General features: G+C 38.3%; 1 protein-coding gene across 30 annotated transcripts in view; it reads right to left on the bottom strand.

Annotated features, from left to right (window-relative positions):
• Positions 1-20,152, bottom strand: part of TNRC6B (trinucleotide repeat containing adaptor 6B) — a 134,602-nt gene that overhangs the window by 62,659 nt on the left and 51,791 nt on the right. The window contains exon 1 of one of the 30 annotated variants that reach the window (XM_082309891.1): positions 14,122-14,347. The exons of 28 other annotated variants lie outside the window; for them this stretch is intronic. Coding sequence is in view for 1 of the 2 variants with exons in the window: in XM_082309887.1 (XP_082166013.1) it covers positions 14,129-14,133 (5 nt within the window). In the remaining variant the exon portion in view is untranslated. Of the gene's footprint in view, positions 1-14,121; positions 14,348-20,152 lie in introns of those variants that run through there. One more of the 30 variants, XM_082309887.1, reaches the window with a different exon arrangement.

Below are 20,152 nucleotides of genomic sequence, written 5' to 3'. Positions count from 1 at the left end.
CATGTTTTGAATTACTTGCTTCCATTAACTGATACAATAGAGAAAAACAAGAATTTCTAAGTAAACATCTCAATACTACTTTTTGTTTGCAGGGTGGGGTTTTTGTTGGGTTTTTTGAGGGGTGGGGTGGTGCTGTTTGGTTTTTAGTATTTTTAACTTGTTTTTTGGCAGACTGTATTTGGAAAGCTCGAGACAGCTGTCAGTTCTCCATTGGAAGCTTTATTAGGAAGGATATTAGAAGTTCAGTCAAGAGCTTTGTAAGGTCACAGAAAACAGCAACTGTCTAATGATAAACACATTTTTAAAGAGAGACCACTCTGAGGATAAAATAGGTTAACACCGTGGTTAACACTAGAAATACTACTGTTTATTCACATGTTTTTGCAAAAAGTAAGAACCAAAGCAGAAAGTTACTGGAATCCATGGAACAAAACCATCGCAAGTAGTTGCCACTGCATTGCAATGAAGTACTGTTACCCCAAATCGCGCACCTTCCTGATCTAAATGGGAAAACACAAGCCTTTGCTAAACACAGTCGTGCATCTTACCTGTAATCTGTGCAGATGACCTGAGACACCCATATAGTGGTAACTGAGAAAAATGTAGAAATGTCTCCTCTTCGTTTCAAAAGGAATGGAAAAGTGTGGAAAACAGCATTCTGCAGGCCATACTATCATACCTATTTAACAGCCTATTGCAAATTAACTAGCCACAATAGTTATGAGGTAGAAACAAAAGCAGCTCTAGGAAATAGTCCATTAATAGGCAGAGATGATTGCCACCCCTCACATTCAGTAATCTGATAAGCTATTTTTGATTCATCCATTTTTATAGTCCGGATACTGTGCACCATTCCCTGAGCTGCGTTTAAAAAAAAAAAAAAAAAACAAAAACACAAACAAACCCAAACAAAAAACCAAACAAAAAGCACACCAAACTTTATTTCATGCCTTCTGGAAATAAAGCATAGATTAAACCACCTAGTCTAGACATGAAACTCTTACTAATTGCTAAGTAAACAATCACTTCCTTATTTCTTAAGCAAAGACATTAGAAAGTTTAAGTGAAAAGTGTTCATTGCATCCTCAGGCATTTGTCTAAACGAAGGATAGTCTCCCACCAGGGAAAGAATTTTTTAACTACGCTGTTATTTCTGTGGAATTGGTGTCTGCCCAATCTCAGCAGTCACTCATCTGAGAGCTTTTCCTATTTGTATTGAGTGCAGAAGACAAGATTTTTGAAATCTCAATTGAGGGTTATCATTCCTTCTCTCTTTCCAGGAATGATAATTTACAGCTTAAGTGATGAATTTTACTTGCTGCTTATGTCATTCACAGATACGGTACCAGATCAATTTCTAACTTCAATTCCATTTAAATATCTCCTGCCTTTTAATACGATGGCTTAAGAGAACTTAGAAATTTTTAAAAAATAGTACATCAATCTGACAACTGGATATATGTCTCACTTGAAAAATCTAGTGTCCATTCATATTCAAAAAGCAAGAAGGAAATACCTTTGAATTAATGATACATTACTACCAAAGAAGAATTGTTTCTTGTAAACTAAGTCAGCTCTGTAACATCTATATTCCAGAAAACTTGGATTCCTTCACAACATGGAAATTCACATCAGAAAGTTGCTTCAGCATACAAAAATTCTAAGATAACAGGAACTTGCAAACCACATACAACATGGCTATGGTTAATCTTCCAGACATGCACCACTCTCTTTTTCTGCCATGGAAGAGTGAAATAAGTTGTAAAGCAAGAGGTAATCCAGAAAACAGTCTAAAATGAGGAAATCGCTGAACTGCCACCTAAGAGATTACAGAAGAGCACCACCACAATGGTACACAGAAAATAAAAAATGTAAACTCACAAGGGAAAAAGTGAGGTGGAAATTATAGTGCTATAAGTGAAATTTACCATGTAACACATTTCTGAAGTTCCAAGACTAAGCTGCTTTGTCTTGTTAAAATTCTGAACCCAAGTAGTGTTTGCTACTTTTAGGTATTTTTTGCCTTGTTGAATTATGCAAGATTAACACCTTATTTTTAATGAAAACCACACATTTCTCATGTTAGTAATGATGTCATAAGACACAAAGAAATGCATAAAACCTACAGAGACTATAATTTTCAAAGAACAACAGTTATTTTTTATTTCTGAGGGGTTAAAAATACACACTCCTTTTCAACATCAGTCCTAACAGAGAAATAGCTACATCAAAACCATTTAAAGCATTCAGCATATAGATTCACATAAGTTCTGCATGTTTCCAGTAACAAAAATAATTTTTACCTCTGCTGACAGTAGATCTGAAGACTCCCCCTATCTTTAATTAACAGCTACCTCTTCCTATCTACCATTGATGAATTTCGTAGAAGTGTGGAACAGAGCAGTTTCATTTTTTAGACACTATGCAAAAACAGTCTATGATACAAGACAGGAATGCAAGATACTCACTGTTCCACACACACACGCACACAAAAAAGGCACTTGTAATCTGTTCAGTTAAACCTTCTCTCTATCCTCTTTAAGAAAGGTGGCTCTGCATAAAGACGGGTCAACCCTTCGCTGCTATATAAAGTTGAAGGTTAAAATGTGTAAACTGATGTGGGAGACTATTTCCTGCTGAAAGAAAAGCCCTTTAAACACTAGAACCTGAAATCTAATTTGTCAGCTTATTGATGCTTCCATGCATACTGCCAGTGCAAAGCATCTCTTTTTCTATGAAGCCACTGTATTGAAAAAACGGTCACTGCTACTTAGCAAAAAGGTTAGCACAACTTTATACTAAAAGTGATACAGAATTCAATAACTCACATAAGCATTTAAAATGCAAAATTTCAGGTGAAGGACCAGGCTTTTAGCTTTAATCAAATCCATCTGCTATGCTGGAAGCGCCAGCTGGACTTATGGTAGTCAGTAAGTGTAATTTATATGTGGCTGACTTAAATGGGGAAGTGTACCAAGTAAGGGTCAGCAACTTTTTCTTATGCCCTATCCAAAGAGTATTAAAAAAAATACATTGGGCACAACTGGAAACAACATCCTTCGTTAAACTGGCCTTTGATAAGCTTGCTCTTAACTAACACGTTGTTTTAAAGAGAGGAAGGAGAGCTTTATTCTGCCACTGAAGCTCTCTCTATCAACTTAAATTAGGGGGCAACACAGCTCAAAATGAAACAGTCTCAGCTGGGTCTCCCACTCACCACTGCAAGAATCTCGTCTGTAACACTGCTTCAGACGGTGACTGGGTAGCAACTCTAAACTCAGCCACTCATCACTATATGGCTACAGTATTTTTGCAAGACCTGCTGGGAAGAACTGTACAATTTAACTACAACGTATTACCAGCTGTAATAGGTGAATATAGCAAGAACTGCCACAATAATGTCAATCTCTAAAGTGGCCCAGGCTTGTGCAACAAACCTGACAGACATCCAGTTTAAGTGTCTTCTGAAGCCACAACCAAAGGGAATCGGGACTTGTAAACTCTCAAATACCTGAAACTGAAAGGGAAACTCAGAAACCATTTTCCATCTGGCTTGGTTAGCAGAGTGTATTAAAAAAAAAAAAAAAAAAAAAAAGAGTGAGTAAAAAAGTAGACTACTGTAATGCTCAAATTAATTATTCTGATTTTTGTTAACTACCAATGAAAAGTTTTAGATGCAGCCTCAAAGCGCACACCACTCAGTAACAATTCTTTCCAAATAGTGAGATATGGTCACACTGCACACGCCAGGAGACACTGGGGCACTGTTGCGGAGTGGGAGAGAAGACAGAAAGGAGGGCTCAAGTGCTTCAACCCCTCAGAAGTGAAATATTTTATTATTAAGCTTTCAATACTTTGATTTCTTTTTGGAACTATTTAACATTTTTGTTATTTTCAACAGACAAAATGAAAATTACTTCCTGGTAAAACACTGAGGTGTTCTTTGTTTGTTTGTTTTGGGTTTTTTAGTTTAGTTTTCTCTAGCTAGGTTCCATGTTGGTAATTTAGGAAAATATCCTAACTATATGTTTGCATAGGGCCTCAGTTAGCAAGAAATGGTACACAGATAAAGCAAATGTACCTAAGGAAAAAAACCCAAACTCTACTTTGCTGCTAGAGCTTGGAACTAATGACATTTTGTCCGGAAAAGAAAGTCCCTTTTACTGTGAAAATGGATTTACTAATCCCTGCCAAGTTTTTTAACAGTACAGAAAAATAACTCGTAATGGTGACGTTCATTCTATAATAATATTTTAGATCAAAACCTCCTCCTCCCTAAAGGGAACTCCTCGAATAACTGAAACTGTCCATACATTCAATAAAAGCTACTCAAAACTGAGATTTACTCCGGGAAGGAAGAAAATACCAGTCAGCAAACCTACAGCAGGTTTTCTCTTCTCTCATACTACACTGAAGGATAACAATGTTTAAAGCCTCATTAAAAACTCCACAAGTGTTAAATATAGAATGTGAATTTCAGTTTAACAAACAGTTACATCAGGAAGATTGCCTCTGAACTAGGTTTTCACTTCTATTTTAAAACATCAAAGAAAATCATGTACTTCTCAGGGTTTTTTTGTTTGTTTGTTTGTTTGGGTTTTTTGTTTCTTTTTTTTTTTTTAAATAAAGTTAACATTTCTCAAGGTAGTACGCAGAGCAGCTTTTAAGGCCTGAATTCCTGTACCCTCAGCAAAAGCCCTTAGCCTGAACCTGAAGACACCACACTACGGTTTGTTACAATCTATGGCCCGGCTACATTAACCATACTCCTTGGTAAGTGGAAATCCACAACCACTGAATGCAAGCTTTAACACAGAACAGAACTTTTAGCATTTGAAATTTCAAAAAAGGTGAAATACACAATTCCATCTTTTTACCCAAATTCTAATTTTAGTTAAATTAGCTTTGTTCCCATAAAGCCATAAAGGAAAAAGAAAGCATCATTCTATTCACAATTCAACACAGCTGTGTACGACTGGCTTCAGCCCCAGGCCACAAGCCAGGAACTTCTGAGTTCAAGTCTGGCTCTGCCACTGACTTTCTGTGTGGCCTTCAGAGAGCCTCTAAATTTCTCTGCTGCTCCTCTTCAATCTGTACGCTTACCTTACAGAATGGCACTTGCTTTGTTTGTGCAGGCTTTTCCCAAACAAAAGACTTGAATTGACTTTGACAGCAATTTTTAGCATTGCTTTAATGCCTAAGGCCCACTAATAAATCTCCACACGTCAGCCGATACCTGGCAGTTTTCAACTGCATTAACTGCCAACATGCACGTACTACATATATGCGTATACGTACATATATGATACACACATAAATATCAAAAGATGTAGTAAGTTGGAAAACAGAATTATTTCAAAGTTTGTTAACAAACAGGATAGAAAAAATGAAATCAAGTTATCTGCTACAATTAAACTTAGAATGCAGAACAACCTAGAACTTTGTTCTTATTAACCCACTGAGCCAGTGATGAAGTCTGTTTTTAACAGCTTAACATTAAATGTACAGGGCACACAATGCTCAAGCTAAAACAATTACAACTAATATTTTAGAATATTACTTTAACAATAGAAAAATGGCCTAGGAACGTGAAGGGGAGAAAGGATTTAAGCTTAACCAAGTTACCTAGCGCTAACAAACATAATTTAGAAGATAAGTTTTCTTAAGAAAAAGATCAAGGGAAGTTACATAAACTTAAGCCGACCATATGCTTGCACGTCTACTGTAGAAGAGTTTCACTTCACATTATCTAGACTGAAGCAGAATGTAATGGAGACTGACACTAGCTAACCTCAGCTTTTCTTGAACTCCAATGATACAATCATGCAGCTACAGCTCATCACCTTTAAAACAGTATACGCTGCCTTTAAATCCACCCCTGGGAAAAAACCTTGTCCCAAAAACTTTAACAAGACAGGCTGACTTTCCAAAAACTAACCTGTTCAGTTATTCATAGCCTAACCACAGAGAGCTAGCTTCAAGAACTAAGCAACCGTAGCTTCACGGTACGTTAAGTTGCCAATGTAAATCCTAGACTTGCAAATTTTAGCGTCCACCTGCTTTCACCTTTTTCATCTTGTTTTACCTAAAATCTGGTAAGAACACACTTCCTACAGTTTCTCTGTATCAGGACATAGAATTTATTTGTAGAAAGTGGTAAATGTAAAGCAAAACTGTCTTCCAATTAACAACACAGCAGAGTAAATTAATTCAGAATAATGTGTTATTTTGTGATAAAAACAGTCACTCAAGGACTTAATCAGAAACAGCCGTTCCAGAATAGCTACCATGCAAAGATGAGGTGGTTAAATGCAAATTCAGATAGCTTTTGCACAAGGACGACTACACTGATTCAAACTGCTGTAAAATTACCTGCATGTAAGACACATGATTCTCCCATCCCAGGTCATTTACTAAAACTTTCCACTGTCATTCAGTGGTTTTCAAAACATATTTGCTGATTAAACCTAGAACATTAGAGAAATACCGTCATGAAAAAGTACATCTAAGCAACTTATCAGGAAGATTAGATCTTCACCCAGATGAGATTTTTAGTTTCCTATATCAGACTACCATTAGTATGTTTCCATCAGATGAAGCAGTCACAAATACTACAGCAAGGCCAGAATATTGGTTAGCAAGCATTCCTGCCACAGTAATCTAGACCTGCTCTGAATAGGACTACAGGACACAGATAAAGACAAAATAAAACAGAAATAACCCTAATGCCTCATCCACTTCCTCTGTCTCAGCATTGTTTGGTCTGGTTGAGATGTATCAAACAGATCATCTGAGCATTACCTGCAAAGGAACAGAAAATGTATTTTGCTCTGTAACACAAGGCTATTTAATTTAAAATTCCCATTAATATTGCTATAACTGACTTCTGCAGCACCAGCTGGAGCCTTCTTTCACACTAGGTTCAAAAAAAAGCTTTTGGGGTTTTACTTCAGGTTAGCCAAGTGTTTTTACAGGCAATTTGAACCTGGTCAACATTTAGATACCAACCAGTGCAAATAAACTTGTAATCACATCTACAAAGAAAAATAGAGCTAGATATAGAATGACATATGTATAACCTAAAGAGAATATCCTCTATTTCCATGCACTGTATTTTTTTAACCAGTTTTAATTTTTTTTTTTTTTTTTTTTTAGTATTTACCATAGAAGCTCCCTTGAGTAAAATAGTGGAGTAATAACACTAATGGTACCCAAGTAAAGCCTAACGGAATAGGAAAGGTTTATTTATATACTCTTAACTAGAATACAGAAGAATTCATTTTTAAAAATTCACATGGGGATCAAACTATCTAATGACTATTTTCTGTTTTGCAGAACAACCAGTTTTTGATGCACATATGAGTAAGCTAGGAAAGGATGTTAGCTAAGTTTTGGTTCCTTCTGCCCTCCCCTCCCCTGCATATAGAAGGCAGCCATTTTCATTTTTATTGTCCTCAAACTCTCTCCAGCAAGTGGCAAAATAGCCTGGAAAAAATCCAGCAAGAGTTACCAGATTAGAATTTCCAAGCATTAAAATACCAAAATTCACTTGTATGTTGTCATCAAATCACCCTCCCCATGAACTGTTCAGCAAAAGGCTGAGCATAAACACACTGTATATTTAGCTGGCAAAGTGACGTATCAGAATGTATCAGTCTCACTTTAGTTGATGAAGTTCTCAGTAATAGTCACCCTCTTGCCAAAGAAAGCTGTTTTGTAGACAAGTATATCTAGAGTATCAACATAGAATTAGAACCATGTGTTTGAAATCAGACCCTGAATCTAGCATGATTGCTTAACTGAAATTATATACAATTAAAAATATAAATGCTAATACAGAAGCTGCAACAAGAACACAAACGCTGCTACGTTAGGGCTTTAATATTAAGTTGCACTGTCTTCTGCTACAAACAGTAAAATTTAAACCAGTGAAAAAAAGTGGAAGAAGACACAGAAGACTTATTTTAAGGAAGGTTTAAGTGACACAGGACACTGCGTCCTGGACAACTGGATGGCTCAGGCATAACCAAGTTCACAAATGTAGACTGAACCACGATGACAACACATCTGTGTATATTTGCCACAGAGCACATGTAAAATGGGACAACTGAGCTGAACTCTAATTAATGGTTAAGTGGCACCAACAGAATATATGTTTAACCTTTCCTGTTTTCATATAGGTCAACTAGCCCAAAAAGCTCAAAATCTACAAACACTATGGTGTGCACACACCTAAAAAAAAAAAAAAAAAAAAAATGCCAGAAGTCTCACTGCAGCTGAAGTTTCACGTGTTCTGATGTACACAGAGGCTGTGCCCAACAGCCACTACGAAATTACAGATGGATAGTAGCTTATGAGTGTGCTGTTTAACAAATGCTGTGCTTAAAAAAGGAAAAAAATCCTGAAAATACTAGAAGTAGTTTTCCCATTGTATTATTTTTCTAAAAAATACTTCTTCTCCGATTCGGAAATTAAGACAATGTTCTGCTCAAGTTCAAATCAGTTTTTGGGTTCAGCTGTTATACCCATTTCTGTACTTCAGGAAGCCCTAACTCCATATCTACTAAGAACACTGGGTAAGATGAGCACCCCCCCCTTACTTCGTAATTTAAACATGCATGGTGGGGTTTTGTTTACTCTTAAGGTATTGAAGAATTGGCCACCTTCATTTTAAAATATTTGTACCTTTCTGCTTTTTAGTTGCTTAAGTGCCTATCCTGTTCAAAGTACATTCAACTATGATAGAGCTTGGTATCAAAATAATGCTTTTCCCGACAAATTAAACAACTGCTTATTCATTTACAGAGAATGTTATGTATCTATAAAAACAAATACAAAAAAGCTGAAGTGTTTTTTTGCTAGACTACCTCCCTCTATTATGTTTCACTGCTCTTATTTGAGCTACCTCAAAATTTGTTGACCTCCCCTACTGTTCAAAATGCTCTGAAGTTAAGGCCTCACAAGTACCATCCTAAAAAGAGAAGCACTCCCCTGCTGGCATGAAATAAAACACAGTTGTATCCTGATGCTTTGTTTTGGTTTTGTTGTTGTAGTAAAATCCAAGGCTACATTTCACTTCTAAAAGTCTCAGTTTAACATAAATTTGTGTTAATATACATGCTTTGTACTTTTAAGCATTTTTCCACCTATCGATAGCAAAGTACTTTTAGATAATTTTCTCTAACATATACAAGCATCCATTTAATTAAATTCAGACACAAATTGTAGCACTGAAAGGAAAAGTACTCAGCTCTCATGCTTACTACCTGTGGTTTTTAACAAGACTCCCCTCAGCAGTTTCTCTCCTGGTGTATTAGCACGCATTTTTCCATGCTGTTTAACTCTTGGTTTGATTTGTTCTGCATTTAAAGATCATCTCGTGTTTTATTAATGTATCTTCTCTCAGGTACCGGAAATAACTCCAGGGTTCATATCTTGTTTTATGTTTTCCCACATGGCTATAGAGGCTAATTAAAAGTAGTCCTGGAACTACAATATTTTGAAAGAGGATCAAGGTTTGCCTTTCAATTTGCCCATACTATATATAATATCCAAATATCACATCAACCAGTTCTTAAGACATGACATTTCAGAAATTATAATAAATGTATAATGCTAGTAGCACCAGAACATTTCAGCCCTGAACTATAATGCCAGCATTCTGTATACAGACAAGAAAATAACCTTTAAAATGACAACGGCCATAAAGCCTTACGAACTCTTTTCAGAAGTGTGTTGGTCACATACGTATTAAAAAAAAAAAAAAAAAAAAAAAAAAATTCAGAGTTTGCATATATTCACACTGCTCCCAAAATACATGCTCTGTCTCTACAAAAAAAGAAAAAAACTATTGTCTTCTTGGGTTAGAAGCCTATGTACAAAGCAGAAAAAGAGTTTAAGCAGTGAAAATTGCTAAATGTACAGCTCTAGAGCTGGAATTCACCACAGACAGGGAAAGGCATCATTTCTCTTGTGCCCTTCAAAACAATCATGGTACCATCACTAAAACAAAACAGAAATAATTTTCAGTATGTATTATTTTTTAACTCCATGATGCCTCCACATTTGCCCTCAATGCTGAAATGGCCAAAAAGTGTTATCTTGACACCTAACTTTAGATATCTTGTTTGACCAATATTTGAAGTATGGCACATGCAATCATACCAACTAAATTCCACTGTTACATTAGCAACTAAAGCTGCTGTTTCTTGAAATAAATACTAAACTTGTCTTGCTTTGAGAAGCAATAAATCTTTGTATCCACCTAAACTGAATTTTACATCTGTTTATCAAATTAATTCCGCAGCAATAATTATAGCTAAATATTTAAAGTTTAGCCACTTAAAATCTAACCAGCTTCCTCAGCAGGATTCTTCTAAGTGAAAGGACATCTTACTTGCTCTGACATTACACACCACCCTTTACAAGACTTTCAGGAAGGTTACAAAGCTAGAACCCAGATACCCACATCCAATTCCCTTGATAGGACGTGAAGTATAGCTTTTTAGAGCTAAACATCCTATGTATCTTCCTGCCTCTAATCTTGACCTGTTTAAATAGGAAACCAATACTTAACAAGCTGAAACAGCTCTTCAGAAGGAGGTAAGTTTCTTCTGAACCAGTTAAAGCAAAAAAAAAAAACCAAAAAAAAAAAAAAAAAAAAAAACCAAAAAAAAAACCAAAAAACACAACCCCAAAACCTCAAACTTATAAAACAGCCAGCTGAAGACAATACCAAATGTGCAGATTCCAACAAACATTGTTCAAAATAAAACTGTAAATTAAACTTCTTGCCTTCCATCCTGGTCACCAAAAGGAAAAGTAGATCCATAATGACCAAAATTAAAGAATTCTGCTTCAAGGTGCAAGCCACAACAGGTTTTTGCAAGGGTACTAGGAAAGGTACAGATAAAAATTCTCTTCCAGCAATACGCTAATTCTATAGATTTTTCTTCATTTATAGATTTGGATGCCTTCTCCTCTACTCAGACATCTATTAATAAGTAAGAGACAAAAGTCTCAAAAGGTTAAGTTTAGCTGAAACCAGCCAGCACAGACTGTATGATCTTATGAAGTTTCTTTTTTTTTTCCTTCCCAGCAGGAGAGAAAGAGGCTAAAAAAAGCTGCTGAAAGTAAGCATACTGATTTTTCAGTCACTTGTTTTCCCTGATTTTTTTTCCCATTAGAACCACAGACTCCCGTATATTGAAGCTCAATGGTAATAAGGCTTTTCCTGTCAATTATTTCTCAAGAATCTCTTAGATGTACTGCAAAAAAACTCCAGGGGCTCTGCTGACTACAGACTTCACTGTAGTTTTCAGCCTACTGAAACAGTCTGCTTTGGAAAGGGACTGATTCCTGTAGATAGCAATAACAATTGACATACAAATGCAAAGAGAAAAATGAAGTAAGCTTCCGAGCCCACTGTCATCACTGTACACTGAACGAAGCAGAAAAAGCTCCCCCACCCCAGCACTTCTGCAAGCTTCAAACTGATCTAGAAATTGCAACTCGAGTCATGTCTCTCAAAATGATTTTAAATCAGTATTTTGTTCCCTTTGTACTGCAGGAACATACTGAATGCAAACAGTACTGAGAATTGCTCAGACTCGCACTTTTAAAATCCTACAGTTTCACAGGCTGCAGTCCTCAGCACACCCTGCCCTAAAATTCGATGGGTCAAAGACATATTTATATGAGGAATTATTTTAATTGGTCCTTTCTATTCACAGTGTACTGTCTCACAAAGCTACTGAAATGTTTGGCAGAGTCCATACTGGAATCACTTCTATTATTCTCAATAGTTGCTTTTTGCCTGATCTATGACAGCTTCTATAGCTATGAGTAGTTGCAGTTATTAGAAAATATCCTGTATTCCACCTTCCTAACAATCAAGCTATACTAACATTTACACAATTTGGAAGTGTACAATATAGACAATAATTCCTGCTTATTCTTCACCTGCATGCAAGGCGAGTACTTTTCTCAAGCACAGATTCTGGGAAGGTTATGTCCTACAACACTGACAACCCAGGACAAAATTTAGGTTTTCATTACTTCCTCAGTTCAGCCATCCTATGCTATAGCAATTATCACATAAACTACATAATTCGTGTCTTGGTCCTTTACGTACCAAATTTGAGAATACTACTACTACTACTTTATATTGTATTTGAAAACCATTCTAATCTCTAATTAAGTTTGTCAATCAACAAGTATATTCAACATATTCTGGCTACATCAGGATCTCCACTAAGCCCAAGAAGGCTTTGAATAACAAAACCGTCAGGCTGCATCAAGTCTAAGACACAAAGCATTTTTGTAATATTCCCTCACACAGATACATGCCAATAACACGAGGGTGGAATCTAATAAGTTCATTAACCCTAAACAGGGAGAATGTATTACTTCATACACAAACTGGGTTATCCATTACTACTAAACTTTTGTAAGACCAAAATTATCAGCACAATACACTATATCAAATTTGAGTAGAGTTCTTTTTTATGGGCTTGCTCTAATTTAAAATAAAAAACCACCTTTAATTTCCAAAGGAACTTAATATACTGCAGAATTATTTCAAATATTTGCTAGGCAGTAGAGGGGGGAAAAAAGCCCTGATACATACTACTACAAGACAATAATGAGGACAGCCAGATACATTTTCAGTAAACATATCCAAATCCGTCTCCTCCATTGGTACTTAACTGCATGGATATAAGGCCACAAAGAAACATAAAATATGACCCATCTTGTAGGTTTACAAAGTTGACCTGCTAACCATAATCAATTCACACACACACTGCAGTGTGAAAGCACATTCACATGATTATTTGCATAATTATCTGCTGCTTAAATACCCAGCTACAAAAATTATCACAGTACAAGGCCTGTCAGGAAGGGGTGAAGAATAACGTATACCACCACAGAGAATTTTTTTCATTTAACCTCACAGAAAGGAGCATTACATCACACTCTTACAATGCAGGAGGAGGGGCTTGTTCTCAGAAAGCAAGCTTCAGCTATTTCTCTTTAATTTTCTGCTTGGTTCTGGAGTGAGATGCAAAAAATAACTTGGTTTTAAATTTTTAGTAACATAGAAGACAAGAAAAAAGAGCGAGAAAACACAGCTTTTTAGCTACATTTACTAACACGGAGATGAATACCCGTTTTATAAAGAATACAGAGCAAAAGTCTATGAAACATCAGTAGCACCCAGCATCTGGCATTTGCAAGCGTGCGTTCCTGAATATCTGCCCCACATTTCATCAGTCGCCAGACCCGTTAAGCAGGGAAGGGTCCCCTTACTTCTGGGCAACCGGACACGGCAAGAGCACCCGAAAGCCGGCACTACCTAGGGCGCCCAGCTCGCTCTAACTCCCGATGCCGTGTTTACGGGGGCAGCGCCGTTTGGTCCCAGCGCCGGCCGACACGGCGGGCCCGGCCGCCGCGGGGAGCGGCAGCCCCAGCCGGAGCCGGCGCCGGAGCCCGGGGGCTGCCGCCTGCGCCCTGCTCGGCGGGGCTCTGCCAGCGCAGGAATCCTCTCACCCCCGCGCCTCCCCGCGCTCCCTGCCCACACCTGGCACCCTCACTGTTTGGGTGCCTGATTTTAGGTTTTGGTTTTTTTTTCCCCTTTCTCCCTGGGAAGGGTGGCCCGGTGAGAACACTTCCCCATCTGTCCCTTGTCGGACCCAGCAGCAGAAAGAATGCAAACCCATTTTTATATATGCAAATTTTTGCAGCAGATTTAAGAGCTTCGTGTGCTGTGGGGAAGAAATCACTCTTTAAGAAGCCTCTATTTAAATAAAACAAGATTTTCAGTACTATCTTGTACTTCACCAGCTTGGAAAATACAAACGATCTTCTGAAATTTGCCTATGTGTTGTTTTAAATTACAAATCTCTTCAAAATCCACAATACACTTCTACGGAGACCTCCTTCTAAAAAGCCCTAAAAATCCACAAAAAGTGCTTTACACGTAAAACCAGACAACACCTGAAGCAAGTATTTGTGCTAGAAAAAACACCTCTGCAAAACCACAGATGAAAACGGTCAGCTCAGACTCTTAAAAATCTAGTAATAGGTAAAAACAATAATAATAATAATAAAATATAAACGTACCACTAACCTCATAAAGTGCAGCAGTGCTTAAATCCAGCGAGTTGAGGCATACAAGGTAGAAATGGAAATGAAAAAAGATCCAAAAATGATTTTGTGTTTGTTTTGTGGTTGTTTTTTTTTTTTTATTTCAAATGTTCAGAAACCAGCAGAGACTCTGTCGGCCATTTTGGCTTGAACTCCCTCACTCACTCTCCCGCTCCCTCCCTCTCTCTCCCTCTTGCTCTCTCTAAAGGAAGCAGCTTTTTGTGACCTTCAAATAGAGGCAGGTCATGTGACTCCAGGCGGGCTGTCAATCACGAGGCGGGGCCCGCCTACTCCCCGCCTTAAAGGGACCGCGCCCTGCCTGCAGCGGGGGACGACTGCTCCCCGCCAAGCAGCGCCGCTCGAACGCGCTCCCCGCCCGCTTCCTTCTGCTCCGTTCATCCTGCAAAGGCAACGCACAGAGCGGGTAAAATAGGTGAGCCCTGAGAATACGGAGAGCAACTCGGCTGGAGCGTTTCTCTTGAAAACTAGCTAAAAATAAAGCAGATAATGATGCTAATTCCACATTAAGGCTGCAGACGGTGAATGATGAAACGTGTAAGTCCCACTAGCCACACGCACTCTTCTGCGGTGCCCTGGCGGACACTTGACCCTAGCACTTACCTCGAGAGGAAACCACATTTTAAGTGCCCCATCCTGGTTCAAGGACAAGAAGAGGTTCCTCTTCAGTCCACAATGAATCCAGGCTGTAACCAGACTGTCTACACGACGTGCACGCGTCAACCTGAGATCCAGGTTCAGAGGCATGAACACCTGCAGCACAGCAGAGCAAACTCGGTCGCTCCTACTGCCTTTAAGTCTCAGGCTGCAACTCAATCATTAGGCAGACACTTGATAGTCTCTTCCCACAATTTCCATAGATAAATGCTCCAGCAGTTGAAAGAGAGAATCCCAGCATGTTGCAACATTAAAAAACCTGCAGGATGTTCCCAGACATTACCTTGAATGTGCAGAAACAGTTCGACAGTTCAGAAACAGTATATGGTAATGCAAGTATGATTCTGCTGTGAGGAGACTTGCTCCTGAGTCAGCCCGACACAGGTAAGAAATGCCTGAACCGACCCTGTAACGTAACCATGCCCGGTGAGAGAACTGACCGCAGATCGGGAAGCTCACGGGAGCACCCTCGGGATATACCCTTAACATAACCGAGTTTTTAATTCTGTACAGTTTTGCACTATAACTATGTACAAAGTAAAAAAGACTGCACTAGCAGTGATAAAAACACCACAGAACGAAACTAACTTGAGAAGTCATGGGGGGCACTCCCCGGGAATGAATTCAGAGGGGCAGAAGGTGCAGATGTTATGAATGAGAATAAAAACCATTAGTGTATATTATCATACTACCTCAGTCATTGGCTAAACATTGTGTTTCAAAAAAAATCATCAGGAGGCTACGAATGGCTAATACGGCTCAGGTTTTGACACGCTTTGCTCCAGCTACCCTCGCAGTAAGGTACAGAAACTCTCGATTGGAGATTCCCCCAGTGAGGGGATTTCTTCAACAGGACCACAGCCTGCACTGTAACCACCCCGACACCTATCTCTGCAGGCTCATGAAACTCTGGAAATAGCTAATGCGTGTTGCATTTACAGGTACTTAATGAAATAAAAGCAGTTAGATGCTAGGTATTCAGGTTGCTCTGTCTAAACCAGAGCAGAGAATCGGCCTGCTGGATCTAACAGCTTGCGGCGCTTTGTGGCAGGGCTAATCCAAACACAGCAATTTAAGAAATGTGGTGAAGTCTCAATGAGCATGTTCTTATTTGTGGCAAGACCCGAAGAGAACAGCACAACTGCTCTGAATATCTAAAGACAAAACCCAAAACAACTGCTAGGCATCTGATTTACACAGTTTCATAAAAGGAAATATATATGCATATTTATGAAACAGCTATCCCCCTTCTGAAAAATTACATTAAGTATTGCAGCTGCATGTTCTATACATGTTCACACCGAGTATGACAGTATGCACTAAGCTACAGATAATTTTACTCCCTCTCAAAAGCCAAATTGTTTTACTCAGACTTATAAATCCTCTTAACTTCAGTAGGGCTTGCCAGCTCTCCATTCTAAAGTCCTGGAAGCTTTTACTTCAAGGAGTTGATAGTACTGTGATGACTTTAAGCAACCAGCACTCACTTGAGTTGCTGTGTATAGAGTGTAAATCACTGCTATGAAATTTCACCTTGTCAATGTTCTATTTACAAAGCTTTTTCAATCAGAAAAATTTTTTGGGGACAAGCAAATAATCAGTGAACTAAAAATACTTAGGCCAGTATAGGCAAGACTTAAGTAACTGTAGCATGGATAAAACAGCTTGGGTTATTTAGCACTCAAAAACATCTGGGCTATGGGCCTAGGTTTTACCTTGACTAGTTTGTCTTCCATAAAGAAACATGGACTCCACTTGACAAGGTGAAAATTACCCACACTTTGTCTCCTTTAAAATGCTATTTGGAAGCAACCTCAAAATCCTTATTTTAATATAAAAATAAATGAAATAAATACTTTGATTTTTTTCAACTAAGCTAACAACTGAAACATACCTCATTCTTTATCTATTCCTGTTGGCATATTGGTTAAAATGGCTCACAAAAAGTTTTGTTTTTTTGTTTTGGTTGGTTTTTGTTGTTGGTTTTTTGGTTTGAGTTGGTTTTTTTTTTTTTTTTTTAATGCAGCATTTCCCCAACCGAAATTGTGGAAGAAGCAGCAGCACAGTAGTTCAGAAAACAGTGGAGTAGAGCGTAAAAATACACAGCATATATAAAATCTGCACATCCCTTTTCAGAGGGCAACTGCACTTTAAAACCTCACCATTAAGCTTTCTGATGCTAACAGCGCTGCTAATAGCTAGTGTTAATAGGTTATATCCTTGTTATGTGCTACTAACTTATCTGATTACAAACACTTCATTTCCAAGCACCTTCCATCTGAGGATCATAAAGCACTTTAAAAACTTTAATGAAGCTTCACAGTGCTCCTATGAGGACAGTATCCAGTATGAGCAGACGTACACACGCACACACACGCACATTAAGAGAGATGCTTACAGTCATGGATTCTCTGGGTTTGTATCTCAACTGAGACAGAAGAGTGTTTTTTTTAATTCACATTAAGCTGCATTGTGGTTCTAGTAACAGCTTATGCTTTCTGATGACCTTTTGACACGAATCAATAAATTAGGCTTCAACATTATGCACACAGGCATGCTCCAGTGTCCACTGGACAAACTGAGGTATCAACTGTACCCTCTAGTTGTCATCTCAAAAAGGAGACCTGGTCTGTCTGATCCGTAAATCTGTACTCAATTTTAAAAGGATTCAAGTTCATCCAGTCCTTATGCAAAACTCCCTGCCTCATGAGCTGGCATTTTGTTTGGGCTCAAAGTCCTACAGTTCGATGCCATATCTTACTTATTTTGAAGGCTGAGCCCTTGCCACCCTACAACACTGAACTCCACCCACTGGGCTTTCTACATTGCCCATACACATGTGGCAATAAATTTAAGACTTATTTTTTCCCCTAGAAAGTTCTTCATAGCTGATACTATTAAAGTGGAAAAGTCAATTCAGCTCCTCCTGAGACAACTGCTCAGCAGAAACCTCAAATATTAACAAGTTTCTCATAGCATGAATGCCTTCTCACCAACTGTCCTTTCTCCTGCTGGTGAAGAATTTGCTTCCTGAAGTATCAGAGGCAAAAAGGCAGGTTGTTTTGCCAAAGTGAACTCAAGCCTACATGCCCTCTATCCTACTGCAGCTCATCAGTTAGATTTCCCTAGACCTCCCTCCCCCAATCCCAGAAAGGGGGTACAGTAACAGATACAAGACAATTGGAGGCCGATTCTTCCCCAGCTCCCCAACCCGTCACCAGTGGACCAATTGACCTGGATTACAATCTTAGCAAGCACACCTCTTCAAGTTAACAGGGATCAGAAAGGTCCCTTTGTCTTTCCCGAGCTGAAGTTAAAAGCATAGCTCTTAGGGTAGGGACATGTATGTGAGGACTAGGTTACATAGTTGCACAATTTCTAATAATAAAAAGCAAGCAGAGAACCCCTTACATTAAGGAACAGAATTAAACGTCTTAAGTATTCCTTGTATGCTCTAACAACTATCATACGATTTATTTTAAGAGAACAATTAAAAACATTAAGGTTAAAACCAGGAGTTCAAAGCATCTTGCTTCCTAGACTTGGTAACAACTAGGAACTTGACACAGGCATCTCAGTCCTGGATAAGGGATAGCTCAGATCACTTAAATTATTTTCTCTGAACAGAGACGTTGAATGCCCAACAATTTTGAAAAGTGAAGACGATGGCTAAGTCTGGCTGTATCAACATACAATTTTTTTTAAAAGTCTTCACAGCAATTGCACATAAGGCATTGTGCAAGAGAGATGACCTCTCCTTCTGCAGGAGTACAAGACTTTAAGATGTTCAAGCATTCTTCAAGGACAAAATACTCATTCCTAAGGAAAACCAGGGTTTTGTTTTGGGGTTCCCCCTTCACATTTAGCGAGTATTTTATGCTGCAGAATTGTAAAAACAGACCTGGCAGGAGTTTTTAACTATAATAACCAAAAGTATAATGTAAATTCTTTCTTCAGAGAAAAATACCATGATGAAAAGCATCTGACAAAGGAAAAGCTTGCTTGGTTTCTGAAAAGGTTACAACCACCTTTGCATCCCTTATACAAAGGCACCTGATCAACACATTTTAGGAATGGAGTACACCACCATTATTATTCAAAACTTATATTGCAACAGTGCTTTGGAGCCATACTAAAGCTCAGATCTCATTCATATCTTGCCAGGGACAAAAGAAACAATACAAGGCCTGAAAACTTCACAGCATATGAAGTTTTAGAACTATATATCCATGACTTCAAGGTCAAGCCAAAGTTCTGACCCTATACATTAATGAAATGCTCACAGGAAGATAACAAGTCAGAAGGAAAACTTCATTCACCAAACTTTGCCAACAGCCGTTTTTCCACTTAATTTTTGCTCGATCTGCCACAATGCTTTCCCTAGCTGTTCAGCCTATAAATAATCCATCACTATGCCTCCACTTCTTCAATCTCCTCAAATGCCCTTTCCAAACTGGAGAAAGATGAAGCTTTCTAGCTGCCTTTTAACAAAGTTGTTCCATGAACAAGGGAACTGAAAAGCTCATTTCCTATGGATCTGTCACACTTCACCGAACCTCTACTTTACCGCACTAATCCCAGCTTCCTGCACAGCCAGTTCTCCTTCAATGCCAAGGCTCTACCAGTAAATCGAGCCCCATGTAGGTCTCTTCCCATAACTTTTTTTCACCTCTTTCAGTACCTGGGCAAAAAAATAGCATATGCTGCAGCTAATCCCAAAATACACATGATGATTAGCTATTAGCAGACACAACCAGAACAGATAGTCTTCTGTTTTGTCCTGAAGCCCTTCTTTTAGTGAGGAAGTTAATTTTGGTCTCTCCTCCAGGCAGTTACTGAAGTTTAACGTACTGGTAATCACAACCATATTATCATTTCTTACTCCTCTGCCTCACCTGACCAAAACTGGACAAGAGACTCCAAACTTACTCAGGAAAGATACAGACATGGAAAGCAATTGCATGAGACTTAACTACTCTAGGAACTGAAAGAATTGACCCCAAACATCATCTCCCATTCAATCAAGTCCCCCTTTAAATGCTGAATGAGTTTTTATACCCATATCCTTGGAAATTAAACAAGTACTTTCCAGTAACATAACATACAAGGGAACTTGTGCAAATTAGTATTCTTAGAATTTGGTTAACCTGCTCCTTACTATCATCTCAGAAGCTTCTTGATTTTGGAGACTATAATCCTATCCCAATAGGTCTCCTTCCTCAGTTTCTAAAATCCTATAAACTGCCAAAGATTCTATGAAATAGGAAAAGCTTATCCATTTTATGCAATTCTATCTATGTCAGTGAAAAGATAATACTTCTTTCAAATAAAC

Source organism: Platalea leucorodia (assembly GCF_965183815.1).
Source record: "Platalea leucorodia genome assembly, chromosome: 4".
NCBI classification, from domain to species: domain Eukaryota; kingdom Metazoa; phylum Chordata; class Aves; order Pelecaniformes; family Threskiornithidae; genus Platalea; species Platalea leucorodia.
This window is presented reverse-complemented; position numbering and strand designations above follow the sequence as displayed.